Here is a 20,837-nt window from a genome sequence, read left to right as displayed (position 1 = left end):
ATTCTTCCTTCAGTGTTCTGCAAGTGAGGTTACCTCCAAATTGGGGCTATAGGTTACAGGTTATATACTGGGTGAGTTGCCGTCTTGGGCCCCTCCTGCCCAAACCTGTCACTACTCCCAAATTGGGCTCGGCTCTTACTCAACAGATTTTTACTGGGTGGTCAGTTTGTCTTCCGTAATGGAATTTGTCCACTGACTATTCAGTTTATCTTAAATTCTTGTTTTTTGGGAAATTTTCCACAACAGTGCAGTGACCCATCTTTCCCAACCCCCTTTCAAAAGCTTCTAGGGTTTGACCTCTCAGAATGTTTGCTTAAGGGTCGTTTTTCTTGCTCCTAGGTTAACTTGTTAAAGGCCTCTAAAGTAAGATTGAGAACCTAAGACTTTTAAATAAACTTGTTGCAGGGCCAGGCAAAGCAAGCAATGGCCTAGATAAGATGAGCCTTGCCTTTTTGTCTAAACTGGCTAAGGGGCAGTTATTACAAGAATTCAAACTATTACGTGCAATATGACAGAGCACACATTTCTATAACCATTATTCAATTATGGACTAGTTGTGTTGTTATCCCTTGTGCCTGGTCAGTTAATAAATTGAGATATCTTTTATTGATGTGCCAGTGTCAGTAAGTTAGTGTCCCGTGTGAGTATGCCCAAATGTAAGTGTTCTAGCAGACTTAATTGGAAGCATCCTTCAATGAACTAAATTACAACATAGTCTTCAATGTATAGTCTTCAATGTATGTGCCTCATTGCATTTCTTAATGAGCAATCCCACCTGGCACTCTGAATGCACTAATATGTCATTAGCTCTGGTGCTGATGTCTTTTAATTTGGGAGGAGCTATTGGGTGTGAGCAAATAGAATATTCATTTTAATTGACAGGGTGCATCTACACGAGACGCTACATCATTGTAGCGATGCACTATGGTGACGTAGCATCGATGGGTACAAACCATGATGCCGCAGCTATGTCACCATAGCAATGTGCTCCATCACTGATATGGTGATGTAATGTCTAAAAATAACCATGCACTGCCAGCACGGTGCAGTAACGGTTGTTACTGTGCCATCATTTAGTACTTCCTGAAGGAAATACCAAATCCTAAAGGAACATAAATCAGTGACTTATGTTCAGTATGATGTATCGAGAAAAAAGGTGTTGAGATATTTCAACATGTCTCTTAGGGAAAAAAGTCCAGAGAGCAGAACCTCTGCTTGTGATCTGATTAGATCTCTTGTGCTAATAGATCTCCAGATGAAAGCTGCTGTGCTGTGGTCAGCAATGTTGGTGACTGGAGATTTGGTAGTAGGCATTCTACTAAAACCAAACCCTTCTACATCATCATGGGCCTATTTGTGCATTGTTAAATGTAATGTCATTCAAATAGATGCTGCTTTGATGGCTGCATGAAACAATAATGAAAAAGGGTCCTTTATTGTTGTATCCAGCTCTGCTTATGCACAGGTTTGGAAGTTATGGTGAATGGAAGTGTGGGATGGAACAGAGGTGCAAAATGCAATATTTGGTATCTAGGTAAGTCAAGCAGACTCCTCAGTCTCTAATGGGCCCAAAAGGAATACTATGACTAATGTGGGAGGTTTAGTAAGCCTTATTTCATCTGCCATGCATCTGATAGCATTAGACTGGTTATGTAGCCTCTTCTTGAGCCTTCATTTTTAGCTTGGCTAGGCTAGAAGGCCAGTTTTCTGGAACCCTTGTAAATAGCTGCAGATCACTTCTGAGCCCGAGTTGTATGGTATCACCACACTTGGTCTTCCTCCTAGATGATATATAATGCCATTGAGACGTGTCCTCCCATAAGGTATGAAATATTCTTTTCTTTAAGATGTTCCATCTTTTGTCTAGGAGGAGTTGGGCCCAAACAGAATGAATCATAGAGCAGCACTTACTAGAATTTAGCTTGTCTGACATTTGGAGGAGAAGGCAAAGGGGGACGTAACAGGGAAAACCTAAGTGCTTTTTTCTCACAACGTTGCTTTTATCGCTCAGCTGCATCAGTTTCCTCTGTGGCAAGAGAAAGTCTGTTTAACTCAGTTTGCTTGTTCCAATGGACCAGCTCTGAGAACAATGTGAACAACCTTAGTTGTATGAATGAGGAGATGGAGAGCGCATTGTAACTATGCGCAAAGCGGATCATTAGTTGATACCAATATGGCCAGATTAAGTGTCGTACTGAGCACAGAGAAAGCCGCCTGCAGGAGTGATATGCTCTTCAACCTGCTCCTTGAAGCTTATTTTTAACTGTGCCACATGAGCCCCTCCCTTTCGGTGGGTGTGGCTATTGCTCCTTTTTTCCTTCCTGGACCCACAAAAGGACAGAAAAACCAACATATTAGGAGCACTCCAGTTTCTCTATTGTTCCCCACATTAAAGAAGGTATTGAGCTGATGCTTTGCTATCTGGTAGCCCTACGCAGATCACTGTAAGCCTGAACAACAAGCTACAATATTGACAGCAGGTAAATGATCTATCCATATGCTCTTTGTCTCAGCACTGTATCTGTTTTTGTGTGTATATATATTTTTTAAAGCAAATGTTGATACTATAAGGGTAGCTGTATATCCAAGAATACATCAAAATTGGTCTTATGGAGGTTGATGTAGTTCGATGCAGAGCTACTCTGGTATGGAAGCTGTCTGCATCTTTAAGATGGAGAAAAGATGGAAGGAGAGACACTTGTTCACTCATCAGCATACGTAGAGACATGTATACATGAAGGAAAGGGAAAAACAAAGTTTTTATCATTTTGAATGATGGTGCAGATTGGAAGGTTTTAAAGCTGTTGAAAAATGCCATATTGATGGTCCTGCATGATGGAAGTTTTGCTAGTAGCCATATAGAGAATAAGTGGCAGCGCAAGCATACTTTTCTCCAGACTTGTCTGTTCAAATATCTTAGCACTGACCTTGGGGGGAAAGGGGTACGGATGGGCTACCTTTGGTGTGAGGACATTGTTCAATGCCCTTGGCTGGTCTGTTGAGAGTGGCACTCACTCAGCCTTTTGTTGGCAGTCGCAGCATTACTTTGCATTATGTGTAGCCTTGTTTAGCTGCAATTGGATTGAGAAGTGCCTTGAGTCAAAGTGGAGAAAAAAATGCATGTTACAAAATGCAAAAGACAGAGTAAATTCTGTATTGATAAATCAGTGGAGTAAATAAAGCTTCACAGATAGCAGTGTGGGTATTTAGAGTAAGAGGTAAGATTTACTCATGGGTAACTGATGAGAAAAACACACCCCAGGGCCAAGCGATCTCAGACTCGCAAGTCAGAAATCATAGCTGAAAATCAGCTAAAGATGGCTGTGGGCCAGCACATCCCACTCCCTCTTTTCCAGAAATTCCGTGTTAGGGTAACACTGTGGATTTTTGGGGAGCACTGGATTTGCAGCTGAATAAAGGCATGACCTGCGGCTTAGCAGAGCTGCCGACCACAAGGCAGAATGATATCTAAGCCAGCCATTTGCTTATGCTAAGGAGCCATGTTAACTGCGTCAACCATTTCAAGTGAGTCTGCGTGCTGTGAATGAGATGATGATTTAGGAATGTGAAGATGGTACACCCTGGGATAGAAAAACAGACTGGAACGTGAAAAACAACACGTAATTAATTGGTAACAGAACCCGAGATGAGCATATGCAAAAAGGTGAATGGTGATCGGTGAGAGAGCCTTCAGAAGCTTCCAGGTTTTGGTCAAAGTCTACCCATTGACCAAAGAGCAGGAGTCAAGGTCTTAGACATGCACTCATAGCAAAAAGACATGCAAGTGCGTGAAATGCATAGGCAATTCCATGCTAATGAAGCAAATAGTAAACAGAGACGGAGCTTGAGATGGGAGGAGAAATGGGTGGAACGTAGGAGGGACAGAGGTGGAATGACTGTTAATGAGTATAAACCAAAGTGTATAAAAAAAACTATTGTTCAGTGCAGGTCCCCTGGTTCACGGGCTGTGTGTCTGTGAGGGACCCTTGTCCGAAGCTGCCTCCATTCTGAATAAAGCTGTTGCGAGCCATGTGTGCTGGTGTTTGCTCCCTGCCTCCAAACTGATCGTCCCGATCCTGCCAGGGCAAGGCCTACCAGGTGTACTGGGTTCCTCCCTTAGCCTCCCAGTAGCTCAGTTCCTCATCTCTAACAATGGAGGTAACAGAAGTGCCCTGCCCAGCGGGGTGCTGCAAGGAGAAATGTTTTAAAGACTATGAGGCGCTCGGGTACTACGTAATAGGGGTTATGAAGAAATATTCCAGTAAAGAGGTGATTTTCATTTGTCCTTGGAAGAAGCAATTCAGTAGCTCAATCTGCCCTGCCAGTATTTCTCACTCAGTATAGAGGTGGTACACATCCTGAAGTAAAATACAGTTCAGACTGTGTATGTGATCAATCCTATAAGGTGCCTGTAGATGTGGAGGGACACTGCTCCGATGTGCTGTACTTACTGGAGCACACTAACTAGCGTGCTCCTGCAGCCTTCAAAATGGCAGAGGGGGCACTTTAACTAAAGCTCATCGAACAAGCTTTAGATAAAGCAACCCCGCCACTATTTGAAGCACAGGATTTTGAATTCATGATATGCTGCGGGCACTTTAATTAGGGTGGATCTCGGACCCTCTCCACTTAAAGCACCCTTTTCCCTGCCCCTGGAGTATGTGTAAGGATGCCCATAGAGACTTAGGCACCAACATGGTGAGGTGAAGGTTTGTAAATGCCAGTCTCCTTCCATATATCGGTCATAAGGACTTAAGCCCTTTCCTGAATTTGCTCTATTCTGTTGTGATTTACCGGAGGCAAGATGGAGCAGAAAATTGACTGCTTATTTCTCTGCGTTTTGATGCAGTGCTTTATTTAACTTTGTGTTAAGACTGAATCTTTTTAGCCTGCATTCTAAGAGAAGCAGTGAAAAGCACCTGAGTCATAGGCAAGAAACTTCTCGAAAAGACTAGCTAGACTTAGGATATTGTATCTCAATTAAGGGTCCAGGTCTGTGTTCTGGCTGCACCAACAGGATAAAACACGAGCATCTCCTTTCTGACCGTATTTGTCAAAGTCTTTATTAAGTAATGTTGTAAACCTTTGTTTGAGGAGGGGGATAAAAAGGGACTCAGTGCTCTGAGATGTGTTCGTCTGGCACCTTTGCTGAAGTTCCTGTCTGCAAACTTAACGAAGATCCAATGCCTTTTTGGAACATTGTCTCAGAATTTATAAGATCTCCCAAACAGGTCGGCCATCAGTTAGACATTCTCAGGATTGTAAGATGTAGATATTCCCAGTCCTAAAACTGCTTATTTCTGCTTCGAACAGAAGAGTGTGTGTGTGTGTGTGTGTGTGTGTTCTGCATTTACTAGCAATATTCATGATTAGAAATTCTAATAAACTTTGCTTCTATGTTCACTCCATTGAAGGACTCATTTTGTATGAGCACAGGGCCTGCCAAATGATCCCCAAATCTACTCTGTTGTGTGTGTGTGTGTGTGGGGGGGGGGGGGGGGGGTCAACAGCTCTAACCACTAGACATTCTTCCTTCTCAAATGTAGCACTAAATCCACTCTATTGACAAAGAAATTTGAGTCCCAAAATACACTTCATACAAAAACGCTGCAGTAGGTGATTATCAGATATTTCCAGAGCAATTATCTATTACAGAGTGTGCAATTATCTGCTTTAGTCAGCTTCTCCCCATATGTTGTTGTAATGACAGCTGGCTACTCTGCTGTTTCATATCTGTTTCTACCCAGGCTTCTGCTAAATGCTTTTGGAAAGATGCCAGTACTGAAATGTTCCACAAAGCTACAGCTATTGGAAAAAATATTAATGGGGAGCTTCCCTGAATCCCTGAAGGTAACACAGATCTAATCTGCACCTTTTCTGTGCCATTTCATTTGGGGAATCAGAACGTTATGCAAGATGGAAGCAGGGTAGGGTGAAACTTCTTTGCAATTACTGCTCCTTCTATACTGATTTGGCATCAAATCCAGAAAGATTCAAAATCCAGTGGCTGAACACTTTAACCTTCATTGGCGATGCATAGGGGGTGCACGTGCACCCCCTGAGCTTGGTGATGCACCCCTGCAGCTCGCCACCCCCTGCCCCTCGCTGCTAACACGGCTGGCGGTGTCTGCAGGCAATCCCCGTCGCCACTGGGCACCATTGCCACTGCTGGTGGCATCTGTGGGTGGTCACCGACCTCTGCTTGGTGCTTGCCACTCTCCCCACACCTGCTGCTGACACCACTGTGGCTGCCTGTGCGAGCTCCCTGGTGGGCCGACCCCTGCTGCTGATACTGCCATGGCTGACTGCAGGAGGTCACTACCGGCATGCCCGCATCATTGCCACTGTCACCGCTGCCTGCAGGCGGTTGCCATGCCCTCCCAGCCTCCAGGGGCACACGGCGTTCATTTTAACCTCCCCAGATATTCCATCACTGACCTCACAGTAGCTGTTCTTAAACAACAAAACCTCTAAAACCGTAGGTGACATAGAGCATTCAGAGGGGGTGCACATGCACCTCCTGAGAGCACTGGTGCCCCCCTGAAAGCGAGCACTGTTGGCTAAAGTGATGGGTAGGGGGGCAGGCAAAGTGCTGGTGTGCCCCCTCCAAGAAGTGCTACTGGCACTTCCAGCATGCCACTGGCTGATTGGCTGTTGGGGGACACCCCCCACCACCACTGACACCACCGTGGCCACCTGCAGACGGTCCTCACTCAGCCTGCCATCGCTGTGCCCCCCACCCCAGCCTCAGGAAGCATGCATCACCTATGTCTAAAATCCATCCCAAATAGGAAATTGTGGAACAAGAAATCATCCACAGACTGGGTCATGTTAATTATGTTCTCAAAAGAGACTCTAGATCAGTGGTTCCCAAACTGTGGGTCACAACATCAGTGGATGGGGTCGTGGGAGTGGAGCTGTGGGTTGGGAGTGAGGTGCCTTGCTGAGGAAATGGGGCCTTGAATGGGGTCATGCTGAAGAAAAGTTTGGGAAGCACTGCTCTAGATTCTTATCCCATTACCTAGACTAGTTTTTATAACTCTGACATCTGGATGATGAACTCAAATTCACATGACCTGGACTATTTTTTATAACCCTATGTCTGTCAATGGATGAATTGCTTTGTTTACTACTTTTGGTTTCTTCAATTTATCTTCTCCTCTCTCAGCAGGGCCCTCTCCCTTTCCTCCCCCTCTCCTTGTATTTAAATGATTTTATTCCTTTCTATATAGCACCCCTGCTCTCTGCAAGTCCATTTATAGCATCTGACAAAGGAGGACATTACCCATAAAAACTTAGGATCTATGAATGGGTTAGTAAGGGTGTGTCCAGACAAGCACTGGAAACCACACGCGCTGCACATGCAGTTATTCGCTGCACTGTTAATTTGCAGCACAGTGGGGTTTTTTTATGCTAGGACATCCTGATTTAAAGCCCCCCCCCCAAAAAAATAAAATAAAAGCAAGGCTGAGCACATGGCAACAGCATATGCCACCCAAAACCAGAGCCTGGCTGGCCGGAGCCACACTCTGGATGTCAACCAGGCTCCACGTGCCTGGATCACCACTGCTGGAGCTGCAGTATGCCCCCAGGACCTCAGGTAAGGCTGCAGAGACCAGCTTAGGTGCTGGCTCCAGCCTCCCGTACCTCACCCAGTGTAACTTGCTGTGCGCCAGAGCATGCCTGCATTGGCACTCCCCAGGGACAAGTAACAGCGGTACAACTATGTGCCATTGCTATTTGTCCCCAGGGAAATGCATGTGCGTGCTCATCTGGACATGCCCTAAGGTGCCAGCCTGCTCTGCCTTCTGTCTGACTTAAGACGAAGATGGCTAACCACCCCTCTGGGTGTTATACAGTTTTTGTCCTGGGGGTGAATATCATGTTTCAGTCTCCAGGGTTGTCCATCTGGTAACTTTTAGAATCCCAAAGTCACATTCCTTAAGAACAGGACCTCCCCTCCCTCACAACTAGCACAGGACTAGTTATGCTAGTCAGGGAAGCTATCATCCGATAGCACTGGGTATAACCCAGTGGTTAGTGTGTATAGGTTGGGCATTTCCTTTTTGTGGCTGATCGACAGAGAATACGGGTGCATCCTCATATGCAGGGGTGTGCACTTGCAGTGGCAAAAATAGTAGCAGCACAAATTTGTGCTGCCATGTATGCCCTTGCATGTGTGTTTTGGTGTGGAGCAAATTGCCCTGCTTTGGGGCAGTTGCCCTTTCCCCACTCCTCCTGCCTCCTGGCATGCTGGAGGAGCCAGGGGACAACTAAAGGAGTGGAGATGTTTTGGCCAATAGCCACAGCATCTCGCAGGAGGACCTCCGTGTCTGCTGGTGCACATGAGAGGAGTGTACACATGCCAGTTTTTTTGTGCCATTTGTTTTTTCTACTGGGACTTCCCAGTAGAAAATTTGCCCCTCTGCTGCAGTTTTGCAGCGCAGAGCACGTTTTAACATTCCAGGCGTGCTGCTTGTGGTGCCACACAGAACGTAAAGTTTCAGTCTCTGGAGTTGTCCATCTGGTAACTTTTAGAAACCCAAATTCACATTCCTTAAGAACAGGACCTCCCCCACAACTAGCGTAGGACTAGTTATGCTAGTCAGGGAAGCTATCATCTGATAGTAGCGTAACCCAGTAGTCAGCATGCATGCAGGTTTGCATGCAAGTGCGGCACCACAAACTGGACATGCCTGCACATCTGGCTGCAGCCTAGGGTTTGTTTCAGAGTCATCTTCTGTCACTGTATGGCTGTATGTGCTGGGTGTCCAAGGGCAAGTCTCAAACTGGTTCCTTTATCTTTGGCTCTTATCTGGCAGGTTTATGGAGCTGTGATGAACATAAACAGAGGGAATCCCTTCAGGAAGGAAGTGGTGGTGGATTCGTGGCCAGATTTCAAAGCTGTCATTACCCGGCGACAGAGGGAGGTAGATCCAACTGGTTTTAGTCCAAGTTCCAGAGAAGCTTACAAGGTGTGGATCTTGTTGTGACTGTCTCTTCTACTAGCATCTTGGAAGATTTGGGTGGGCATACACCCTGAGGAAGAAGAACAGAGCAAAACCTGCACTCTCTAACACTTGGTGGAGTATGGCTACACCACAAGCTTACCATGGCAGTCAGCAGCATGCTTCAGCGTGCAACAATGATCGGTGTGTGTTGCTACTTGAACCTGAAGTCGTGTAAATTAGCTCACCTGCAGTTTTGTGAAAATGACTACACTGCTTCTGGTTCAGGAGAGTGGCTGGTGTGCAGCAGCACCATAGGTGTAGGGAGACAAAATTATGTGGGGGGCTGATCATGTGCATGCATGTGCACACATGCCCCCGCAGCAGGTAAGTCTGGGGGAAGTGGTGGGAGGGAGCGGGGTTGGGGCAGGTCCTGCACAGCCAGGGCAGGGCATGGGATGAAGCTGCGAGCTGTGGGCGTGTGGGGAGACGGTGGTGGCTCCTGCTGCTGCACGCACCCTGGGAGGGCATGTGCCCTGGACCTGTGCATGGGGCAGGGCAGGCTGCCACTGTGGGCTGGCGCCAGGGCTGTGCCGGGCTCTTCCCAGTGGTGGGTTGGGCCGTGCTGCACTTGGGGCAGGCAGCGGCGGTGCTGGGAGGGGGTTTGGGGGGCTACGGTGAATTTGGGGTGGCTGCAGCCTCCTCCACCCATAGCCCCCCTCCCAGGGTCACTGCTGCCTGCCCCAAGCACAGCCTAGCCCAGTCCCCTCTTCCCCCCACACTGGGAAGAATCCAATACAACCCCATCCCCAGTGGTAGCCTGCCCTTCCCTGTGCAGATCTGGGGGCACATGCTGCAATACCTCCCAGGGTGCATGTAGCAGCAGGGCTATGCCCCCCATACCCCATGGGGCTGTGCCCCCACAACTCATAGCCGTGTCTCACGCCCTGCCTCACCCCACCCCGGCTGTGCAGTGCCTGGAGCCCCACTCCCTCCCTCGTTGCCGTGTGCGTACCCCTCCCCATGTCTCCTGCAGGGCCATACTGCTGCCCCATGTTTGGGGGTGCTAATCCCTGTTAGCTCCCCCTTTCTGCCACCTATCAGCAGCACAGTGTATTCTGAGCATGCTCCCTCCTGCCATGGTAACTGCTGTAGACATGTCCTGGGCTCAGCCCTGGGAACCCACATGTTTCTCAGTAGTGGGACTTGCAGAGATAAATGTAGCAGGTTAAATTAATCCTGTGATGCCCAGTAACATCAGTGGGCTCTTGTTTATGCCAGGGCTGGTTTGGGCCCATCTCTACAAGACAGACAAAGGGACCAGAAGCAGCTGGCAGGAAAATGAACCCAATATCCAGGAGCCTTAAGAAGCTGCCACTGGGCTCAGGGTAGGTGGTTACCTTGGAAAGGTGAGGTCTTTCCTCCTCCACAACTATCAGCTGTTGCAGGGACATGAATAGCAATGAATATCTGTTTTTCTACCTGATCCTGACATTCACTGTGGAATTACTTAACTACTTTCCACCATAAAAATACCCCAAAAGTATGTTCTAATTCGAGAAGCCTTGAAGATCTGATTATTGGATCTTTTACTGGGATGTCTCTGAGCTTTGATTTGTTAGATAAGGGGTAAAGGAAGAATGTTTCTTAGCAATTTAATTTATTCTTCTATTGAGAAGGTGGATGACCGTGACCATTACACCAATGCATATGCAGTTTTCTACAGAGACCTCCAGGCTTACCGGGAGCTACTAGAAGAGAGAGACACCATCAACTGGGGACAGATCTTTCAGCTACAGGGTATAAACTGATGTAAAACATTCTAAGGGAAAATAGGCCATGCACCGCATTTTGGATAAGGAGTCCTTGTAAAGATGTGAAACGCAGGATGCAGGAAAAGTGAGTCAGGCACAACCTTTCTGGCTTTTGCATTTCATGCCTCCTGTAGGTTTCTCTGTCATTTGGTCAAATTCTGCCTTCAGTTATATGGGTCCCAATCTTTGTTTCACAAGATGTTAATTTTTTTCATAGTCTGTTCTCAGTTAAAGCCACAGATCCCTAGAGAATGTTTGGCTAACTAACATGTCACATGACAGTAGTAGATGGCTCTTTAATCCAGAAAATAAAGACATAATAAGACCCGGGGCCTGGAAGCTGAGGCTTGACAAGTTCAGAGGAGACATGATGTGCATATGTTTAACTTAGCTAGGGGTCAGGTGGATACTCTGCCCATTTAAATCTTAGAGTCAGGACTCGATGTCTTTCTAAAATCATATTATAACTCAATAGAAGGCAAGAGCTAGAGATATAATTACTGTGTGAGGGTCTGACATATACTGGGCAGAAAATCCTATATCCATGAAGTCAAGAAGAAGGTGTAGAAGAGGGTGGACATTTTGAATAACACCAAGACCTTTAAAGATGTCAGATGAACCAATGAATCCAAGCCTTGATTTTCCATATTTCTCTTTGTACACACAGGGCTCCAGGCAGGAATATATGAAACATCCATAGCTGTTGCTAGGTCTAAGCAGGTTGATGTGAAAGTATCCTCCTTCCAGATGGTTATCCACCCAGACCCTGACACACTGCCGGACGTCAGACTTCAGTATGTCTAATCGCATCCTTCCATGCTGCTATTGAAATAGTAATATGCAGACTACTAGGTCATTAAACCAAATGCTACATGAAAACTAACACAGTGGAGGGCTGGAGGTGTAAAAGTTCCATTTTCTTATCCATCTTTTTATTGACCTATATCACTCTTCTGCTATTTTATCTTCCAGAATAAATATCTTCCCTCTTTCTTTTCTCTTGTCACGTGCATGAGTTCCAGAAGCCTGTTCTCTTTTCATCTTTCCCTTTTTTATTAATGCCCTAATATTAAGAAATAGATGTATCTTTCCACAGGGACCTTCCAACACCGCTTTGGAGCTTATCTTTTCTCACGGTCCCTCCACAGGTTGGATGTCTGTGAGACAGCACCATTTTGCAGTGTTCATAAGAAACAAAGGCTTTCTTTTTCCTAGATGCAATTTCTTAGTAGTGGATTCAGAATTCACTGAGCACTCCCAAAGCTTTCCCCCGTATCCAAGGCATGGAGGGAAAGAGAATAGAGAACTGTATACATTTGGCTTCAAGAGACCGTAAGGCATGTTGCTTTGTGTCCGCTATGTTTGAAGTTTCATTCAGACACGTCTCCAGCTCCAGACCTCTACCGGCTTCTGGATTGGTGCAGTCCAACAAACATTTTTTGTACTGAAAATGCTGCAATTAAAATCATGCCTAAAGGACATTTAAAACCTGTGCATTGACTACTAGATTGCACTCAGTAACAATGGCACTATTTCCCTCAAGCAGCTAGCCTACCCTACCCAATCTTCTTTTATTCTGCTTTTTTTTTTGTGCAGTGGAATGGAAAACTCATTCATATTGAGAACAATGGCTTTAAATTGCCTTTGCTCTCAGAACTGTGGTTTATAACTTCCTAATGCCTTTAAGTAACAGAATAATATAACTGCCTTTTACTGATTCAGACCACAGGTCCATCTTGTCCTTATCCCGTGTCTCTCAGTTGTGGCGTAGATACTGAAAGGGAGACTCAACTGGCTATGACCAGGGCTTTCCCCCAGTTCCTCTCACTAGCAGCCTCCAGCATTTAAGGTCTAGGAAGTTCTGATTCAGAGGCTTAACTTCCATGCTCACTAGCTACTGATGCCCCATTTTTTCCAATAATGTGTCCAATTGCTTTCCTGTACTTTTCCTAGGATGGACCCAGCACCGAGACTGGCTTACCTGGACATCTCCCACGCCAGCCTGCTCAGTGAAACCTGGTCACGGGGAGGCACTGAGCAATGCCGGAGGTACCTTGCTAACCTCATTTGCTGCTTCCCCAGTATCTGTGTCTTGGATGACAACGGACAGCCCGTCTCTTGGGGTCTAACTGACCAGTTTGCCACCATGATTCATGGTTATACCCTTCCGGAGCACCGCAGAAAGGGTTATAACCGACTTGTTGCTACCATATTAGCTAAGAAGTTACATAGCCAGGGCTTTCCAGCTCAGGGTAATGTCCTGGAGAAGAATGTACCTTCTATAACATTGCTGAAAAGTATGAATGCTCAGTTTCTTCCCTGTCATTTTTTCCGAGTCATCCACACTCCTTTGTGTTTCTTAGCTGTACCTCACCTATAGTCCTCAGTTACAAGACCTGAGTTAGAGGTACAAACGACTGAGTTTTATAACACTCACTCACCTCCTCCTTTACAGGGCTTACTGGTGAAATTCAATGGTCTCTCTTATATGGAAGATCACCTTACGTGATTTTTTTTCTGGCCATAAAAAACTATGAAGCTGATCTATCCAAATAACTATTCAGGATTGGATAACTCATCAAATCAAAGCCAGATAAGAATGGGTTCAGGGCTACTGTTTTGCCATAGCAATTCAACCATATATGACGTTTCACCCATTTCCTCTGACTGAAAAATGATTCCTCTAGTTTTCCTATCTGTGTTGTATATTCGTTGTCACAATTCTGGGGCCAACGCTAGCTCTGTCCCCTTCTGGTCTTCCTGAGTTCACCCCTTTTTGATTCTTTTCGTACCAGGCCTTGGATTATAATCCCCTGCATATCAACTCTGTTTTATATCAGCAAGTCTGATATATGCCCAGACAGCAATTCTGTTCCTTCTGGGGCTGACAGAAGTAATCAGTGACCAAGCAGCTTCCTTAAAACAAAGTATCATTTATTTAGAATAAAAACATTTTAAAGGAAACTTTTCTTAGACAGTAAAATAAACAACATGCATATCTAGTGCACCCATCTTTCACATGGGGGCCCTAGAAGCAGTAAATTGCTGTAGACTTTGCCTCTAGATTGTTTCTATATCAGCTTTTGCCCTGTTACACTTATCTGCACAGCCCCTAGCATCTCTAGTCCCCCCCTACATTCCCTACATTCCTCTCTACATTCCTGAGTAATCAGGACAAATTAATTGCCTGCAATAATTTGTCCCAGTAATTCCAGTTGTGACCATACATGGTTTGCAAATCTTTGGAAGCAGAATCCTTGAAGTTAACAGCTCCGTCCAGTTTCTTTCAAGGCTATACTCAATATTGTTATCTAGCAAGTCACTATGTTCCTTGTCTGTTTATTCTTTTCATAGCTTCTTTTGAATGCATAGCAGTTTTGCAATCATTACCGTAATTTCAAGTTAGGCAGCAACCAAGTGATAAAATAGTTCTACCTCTTTTGTTAAGAAAGGTTGTAAGAGTTGTCCACAGAACGTAAGAACTGAAACTCATGTGTGTCAATCCTACTATTGGAGAACTTGAACTCACGTGTGTCACCCCTACTAGCAGTAAACATATTTAGCAGCATTTTACTTGGATACCGGAAAGGTAATTATATTAGCCTTTGTACATTTGATGACAGATCTGCTCATCTACATGCTCATCGACATCTAAAGAAAGATTCAAGGATAAAAAATATGCTCAACCATATGCAAAAGAACTAGATCTCAGGTGCTTCAAAGGTTTCACAGCTGTGATCTTAAAGGAAGGGATTATGATTCTTTCAGAAGCTGTAACATTGAAATAAATTCTCCTCAGGCAGTAAGATAGCACAGATCCTCCTTTAAAAGATGCTTCATATGAGAAAACTCCCTACGTGAATACATACAGGATAATTTTTGGAATTGCACTTCTATCTGGTCACACAGTACTTTACCTGTGCTGTGCCGTACTCATTAGGGTCTAATTTCTATTTAGTCCTGTGCTTAATGGGTCTCATTACACTACAAAAGCAGAGATTTGACCTGCTGCATTTGATCAAAATTCTGCATTGTTCTGCAATATTGTTTTTTTCTATGTGTCATCTGCCACATTTCCCACATTTTATTGCATGTCAGGGGGTTCTGATTCATAGGAGGAAACCTGCTTATAAATGTAAGAATATGCATATAAGAACCGAATCATCTTTCTATAGAAGGAAAATATTTTAACATGGTAGAATAGCCACTTGGAATGAGGCCAGCTGGAGAAATTACTGTGTACGTAGAGCTCAAAACTGGGTCTTGTATAAGATTGTAAGGATTTAAAAATTTCTCAATCAGCAGAAATTGGCAGGAGAAGTGGTAAATTAGGTGTGCATGAGGGTACGGAAAATATAAGTAGGACACACATAGGATAACCAAGGAAACCCTTATAAATTCCTAATAAAAATGACTAGGTTACCTAAATTCCTTGAATTTGGCCCAGATGAAGAGCTGGCTTATATTTAAAAGGCCAGGTCCTACTCCACGTATTAGGCACCTTAGCAAGATCTAAGTTGATCCCTGCTTGGATCCCTGGAAAACAGTTTATACAAAAAGTGGGCAGATTGTTCTCTTTCTTGCTGTTTCCTGTGATTTCATCTTAAAATTAACGTGATGATATGTTACAAAAGCAGGTGAGTTAATGCTTCTTTGAGGATCAGAGCAAGAAAAGGTCACCCTGAGGGATCTAATTAGGCGCTGAATAGGATCTGGCCCAAAGTTGCTTGGGTATTACAAAAAGCACAATGTTGCCCCAGTTTAGCTGAGCTCAGCCACTCTGTCTATGAGCACTCTATATTAGTATAGTAGGTTGCCATATGGAATAATATGGAATATACCAAACAATTCTAATGGAAAGGAAGATTCAGTAGCGAGGATGCGAAGCTGGGATGTGGGAGAGCTGCTTCTACAGCAATCTTTCTGTATGACCCTGGATGAATCACTTAAGCTGTGATGTATTTAGGCATGTAACACCCACTGAGGTGCCTAAGTTAATAAGAATCCCATATTTAAATGTCTTGGAAGATCTTGCCCTTAGTCCCTCTAATAATGTCTTGGTTTCAGTTCTGTAAAGCAGACTCTTTTCTACTGGATTAGGTAAGCATATTAGGACTGAGAAGTATTCAGATATCATGTTAAGGGAGTCAAGTATATATATATATCCAAGATAAAGAGAGGTCCTGTTATATTAGACAAGTTTTTTTAAATTTTAAAGGATTGCTTACAAAAAAATCCTGTAACAGGTATGTAAACTGCCTGTGTTCATTATAATCCACACTTTCAGAACGTGTCACATTATATGTAGTGATCCAGAATCTTTGTTGTTACTAGGGTTAGCAAACCAGTTAATTGACTGGTCAAATATTTTCAATGACTGGTTAAGTGACTGCATAGTTTTTGACTGGTCAAGGATTATAGCATTTTTACAAGAAAAACTACAATTTTGGAGTTTTTTTGGACAGAAATACGATTTTTTATTGTTTTTTGACACATTTCTTAATGGAACATTTGTGCTTTTTCTGTGTATTATCTGGACTTATTGGTAATTGTTTTTACAATTCTTGACCAGTATTTGACTGATCAATTGACTGAGCTTTATTTGACTGATCAAATACCGAACCTTAGAGCTAAGTACAGCCCATCAAAAAGCCCAAAGCTGAATTGATTCGGTCTTTGCAGGTTAGTCTAAACTGCAGAGATTAAACTGACTAACAAGTGAGCAAACATTTACTTTTGATTCAGGAAAATGCAGCCACATGCCTGCAGTGGCTCAGGTCAGAAGTAATATGCAGAGTACTAGGTCATTAAACAAGTGCTAGCACATGGCTTTCTGGCTGTGTGTTCACTTCCTCTTCCTGCTGCCCCCAAGGTCTCTGGGATTTGCAGTCCACAATCACAGTAGCGGGACTCTGCAGGGTTGTTCATCACTTACTCTTCCTGCTTCCATGTGCCTCTGGGATATGTGGGATATGTGCCTCTGTGCCATGTCCACAGTCACAGCCAGCAGTAAGTTTGGCAGGGCAGGGCAGCTTTGTGTGGGAAGCGGGTGTTTAACCAGACCAGAGCTGGGGTTTGCCTGGCAGGGGGCAGTCCCTGCCTTTCCCCCTCCCCAACCCTTCTCTGCTGGGACATACCACCCAGCCCAGCCCAGGGCTGGAGAGAATGTTTGGGTGCTGGGGGACTGTGATTTAACTTGATCCAGGAAGGGGTCTGGGACAGAAGTTTCATAAACCAGTTTGACCCAAATCAGTTAAGTCCGATAATATGTTCAACCAGGTTTGTCTTAAACTTTGGAACTGCACTGAACTTTGTCCAAACAAAATTCTAAAGAGGTGCTGGCAACACATGAGTTAAGTCTGATCATGCGCAGATAACACTAGCTCATGGAAAATTCCACAGCGTGCCCAGCATGTGCCCCCTGGGTGACTTGTTGGCTTGTCAATCACCGGTGACCTACTTTTCAGCCCTGCACATGCTCAGTTACAACATAGAGCTCTAACTCACACATGCTCAGTTCAAAAAGGCATGATGTAATCGTACTAGAAAATTCTAACAGTCAAGCAGCCTGATTGGCTAAGGGGCTGCTATATTAGTGAGTGAACCCTCACCTTGGTGTGGGTGTCATTGGTGAGAGAGTGAGAGACCATGCGCTATCTGTAGCAGAGGCTGCTTTCAGCAGGGACTGCGAGGTAGAGAGCAATTTGGGATTCGATCCCCTGGTTCTCTTCGCAATCTCACACAGAGAATTCATACCTTCGATTTTGTTTTCTCTCGTACTTTGATCAGGACCTTTTTGGCAACCTTAGACACAGTAAGCTGAATATGAGTCAACAGTGTGTCCTTTTTATGAAGAAGGCTAACGACATACTGGGCTGCATTAGTAGGAACATTGCCAGCAGACAGAGGGAATTCTTCCTCTCTGTTCAGCACTGGTGGGCCCAGATCTAGGGCACCGTGTAACAGTTTTTTTGGACACACATTACTGTGTCTAGCATATCTGCAGGTGACACCAAGCTGGGTGGAGCTGCAGACATTCTGGGGGGTAGGATTTGGATTTAGGGTGACCTTGATAAACTAGTGAAATGGTCCAAAATTAATGGAATAAAATTCAATTAAGACAAATGCAAAGTCCTGCACTTGGGGTGGAAAAATAGCATACACAAAGAGGAATGACTTATTAGGCTGTAGTACTTCAGAAGAGGATCTGGGGGTTACAGTGGACAATAAACTGAATATGTGTTAACACTGCTCTTTTTGGGGGGGAAAAAACAACAAACAAACCATATAGCATATTATGCTGTGTTGATAGGACTTGCTTGAAAGCCAAGGAAAGTGATTTTTCCACTCCATTCAGCACTGGTATGGCTTCATCTCTAATACTGTGTCCAGTTTTCAGCACTGCACTTCCAGGGAGACAGGGGCAAATTTGAAAGGGTCCAGCAGAGCACCACAAAATTGATTAGAGGTCTATGAAACATGATTTACGAGTAGAGATTGGAAGAACTGGGATTATATAGTTTGGAGAAGTGAAGACTGAGGGGGGTGGGATTTCAGAACTAACTTCAAATTCTTGAAGGGTGATTATTAAGAATCATAGGAAAATAGGGTTGGAGGGACCTTATGAGGTCATTCCTGATCAAGGTGGGATCATCCCTAACTAATAGGGCTGTGCAAAGCTTCAGATCATGATTTGGATTTGGAGATGATTTGGATGTTTTGGAGGCTGAATCTATGAATCTGAATCAAATCGCTGGAAGTGTTAGGCTTTCCGAATTGATTCAGAGCTTCTGAATCACTTGGGAAAAGATTTGGAGCTGATTCGGCCATGGAATATAATGGGAAATCAATGAAATATCTATACCACCTTTGTTGTTTTTTGTCTGGTTTGGATCAAATTTGCAGGGATGGTAGCTTCTGCTGAGAGCATGAAGTCTGCCAAGTTTCAAGAAGATTGTTGCAGGGGTTCGGGAGGAACTGCACCCCCAATCCCTAAAAGCAAAACTCATGTCACATGTATATGTTACAACACAGCAGGGTGAAAACTGCAGGGATAGTAGCCCCTGGTGAGGCCACAAAGCCTGCCAAGTTTCAAGCAGATAAGTGCAGGGGTTTGGGAGGAACTGCACCTCAAGCTGCGGACCAGCAAAACTCATGGCATGGGTGACCCTGTGTGAGTTAAGGCGCAGGAGGGTGAAAGCTGCAGGGACGGTGGCCCCTGCTGCAGCCATGAAGCCTGCCACCTGTCAAGGAGATAGGTGCAGGGCTTCTGGAGCCCTGCACCTCTAGCTGCTGACAGGCAAAACTTGTGCCATGGGTGCTTGTGCAACTGACTGTCTCTGTCTTGGGGCAGTTGACTATCTATATTGATTATTTCCTCTCCTTAATTTCTGGTTTTCTAGGTGTTAATTGTTGCTAATTAACTGGTTACATTAGCTAGCTACTGTGTATTGAGCTGGCCCCTGGGTGAATCGTGATTGATTGGTAACTGGTAACACAGTAGTTTAGCAGCCAGGCCTGCGGTAGTGTCTCCCCCCCTCACCTCTGGCACCAAGACGGACACAGTCAGTCCCACAAGCACCCATGTCACGAGTTTTGCCTGTCAGCAGTTAGAGGTGGAGGGCCCCCAAATCCCCCTGCACCGATCTCCTCGAGAACTGGGGCATCATGGCCACAGCAGGGGCCACCACCCCTGCAGCTTTCACCCTGCTGCGCCTTAACACACAGTGTCACCTATGTCACGAGTTTTGCCTGTCAACAGCTTGCCGTGCAGATCCCCCTAAACCCCTGCACCTATCTTCTTGAAAATCAGGAGGCTTTGTGGGCTGAGCAGAGGCTACCACCCCTGCAGTTTTCACCCCCCCTGTGGTGTAACGTGACATGAGTTTTGCTTTCAAGAATTTGGGTTACAGTTTCCTCCAAACCCCTGCACTGATCTTCTTGAAACTTGATCAGCTTCATGCTATCAAGCTATCACTCCTGCAAGTTTCATCCAAATCAGACGAAAAACAATAAGGTTATAGATATTTCACTGATTCCCGATTATACCCTATGGCTGGATCTCTGAGGCAGCTCCGAAGCTTTGGAGCTGCTTCGGCCAGATCAAAGTGGAAACCTGGTCCCAAGCTCTGGATCGGATCCCTGGCATCTGAAGCAGCTGGGTCCAAAGCTGGATTGAATAGCTGCCTACTCGCACAGCCCTACTGACTAAACCATACCAGCCAAGTGTCTGTCTAACCTGCACTTGACAATTTCCAGGGATGGAGACTCCACTTCTCCAAGGAGCCTGTTCCCTGCTTGACCATCCTCAGAGTCAGAAAGTTCCTTCTGATCCCCAGTTAAATTTCCTCTGCTGCAGCTTGAGGCTATTGCTCCTAGTCTGTCCCCTCCAGCCACAGAAAAAAAGGCTATCTCCATTCTCTTTATAATCTCCCTTCAGGTTGCTCTCAAATCTCCCTTCAGTTGTCTCTTCTCCAGACTAAATAACTCTAGCTCTCCAAGCTAGAGTCCCAGACCATTAATCAATTTGGGGTTCTCTGCTGGACTCTTTTTAATCTGCTATAACCTTTCTTGAAGCGCAATGCCCAAAACTGAGCACAGAACTCCAGGGGAGTTTTCAGGAGTGCTGAACAAGTTGGAAAAATCAGTTCCTTTGATTTCAGAGATGTTGCTGTTAATACAACCCAGAATGCTCTTGGCCTTTATCTTTTTCTAACAACAGGAGCGCATTGTTGGTTTGTATTCAGCTTATCTTCCACTATAACCCCCATGTTCTTCTCTGCACTCTTGTAACTGAGCCAAGCATTCCCCAGTGTGGATGTGTTAATACAATAATGCCATCCCAAGTGCAGGATCTGGCAATAGTCCTTGTTAAATTGCATCAGATTGATTTTGGACCATTTCTCCAGTTTATCTAGGTCATTGTGGATCCTAGTCCTCCCTTCCAGAAGGTCTCCTACTTCACCCAAGCTGGTATCAATCTGAAAAAAGAGTATGGTAATGAATTATTATCTGTGGCTGCAGGGAAGTGGACAAGGAGAAATGTTCTTAAATTCCAGCAAGGGAAATTTTAGCT

General features: G+C 44.9%; 1 protein-coding gene across 1 annotated transcript; it reads left to right on the top strand.

The window, feature by feature from the left end:
• Positions 1–2,424: 2,424 nt before the first annotated feature.
• GLYATL3 (glycine-N-acyltransferase like 3) lies at positions 2,425–13,142 on the top strand. The gene is made up of 6 exons (XM_090031347.1): positions 2,425–2,480; positions 5,748–5,850; positions 8,823–8,930; positions 10,625–10,748; positions 11,430–11,556; positions 12,716–13,142. The coding sequence occupies exons 2-6, from the start codon at positions 5,773–5,775 to the stop codon at positions 13,140–13,142; spliced, it is 864 nt and encodes a 287-aa protein (XP_089887473.1). The 5' UTR covers positions 2,425–2,480; positions 5,748–5,772.
• Positions 13,143–20,837: the final 7,695 nt, after the last annotated feature.

This window comes from Crocodylus siamensis, chromosome 1, assembly GCF_052110815.1.
Source record: "Crocodylus siamensis isolate JL-2025a chromosome 1, ASM5211081v1, whole genome shotgun sequence".
NCBI lineage: Eukaryota > Metazoa > Chordata > Crocodylia > Crocodylidae > Crocodylus > Crocodylus siamensis.
This window is presented reverse-complemented; position numbering and strand designations above follow the sequence as displayed.

Excerpts from the sequence above, each read along its gene's own strand:
- GLYATL3 (XM_090031347.1), top strand. The coding sequence starts at position 5,773 with ATGCCAGTACTGAAATGTTCCACAAAGCTACAGCTATTGGAAAAAATA. Across the intron at positions 5,851-8,822 it reads GCTTCCCTGAATCCCTGAAG|GTTTATGGAGCTGTGATGAA; the intron begins GTAACACAGATC and ends CTTATCTGGCAG. Across the intron at positions 11,557-12,715 it reads CTGCCGGACGTCAGACTTCA|GATGGACCCAGCACCGAGAC; the intron begins GTATGTCTAATC and ends TACTTTTCCTAG.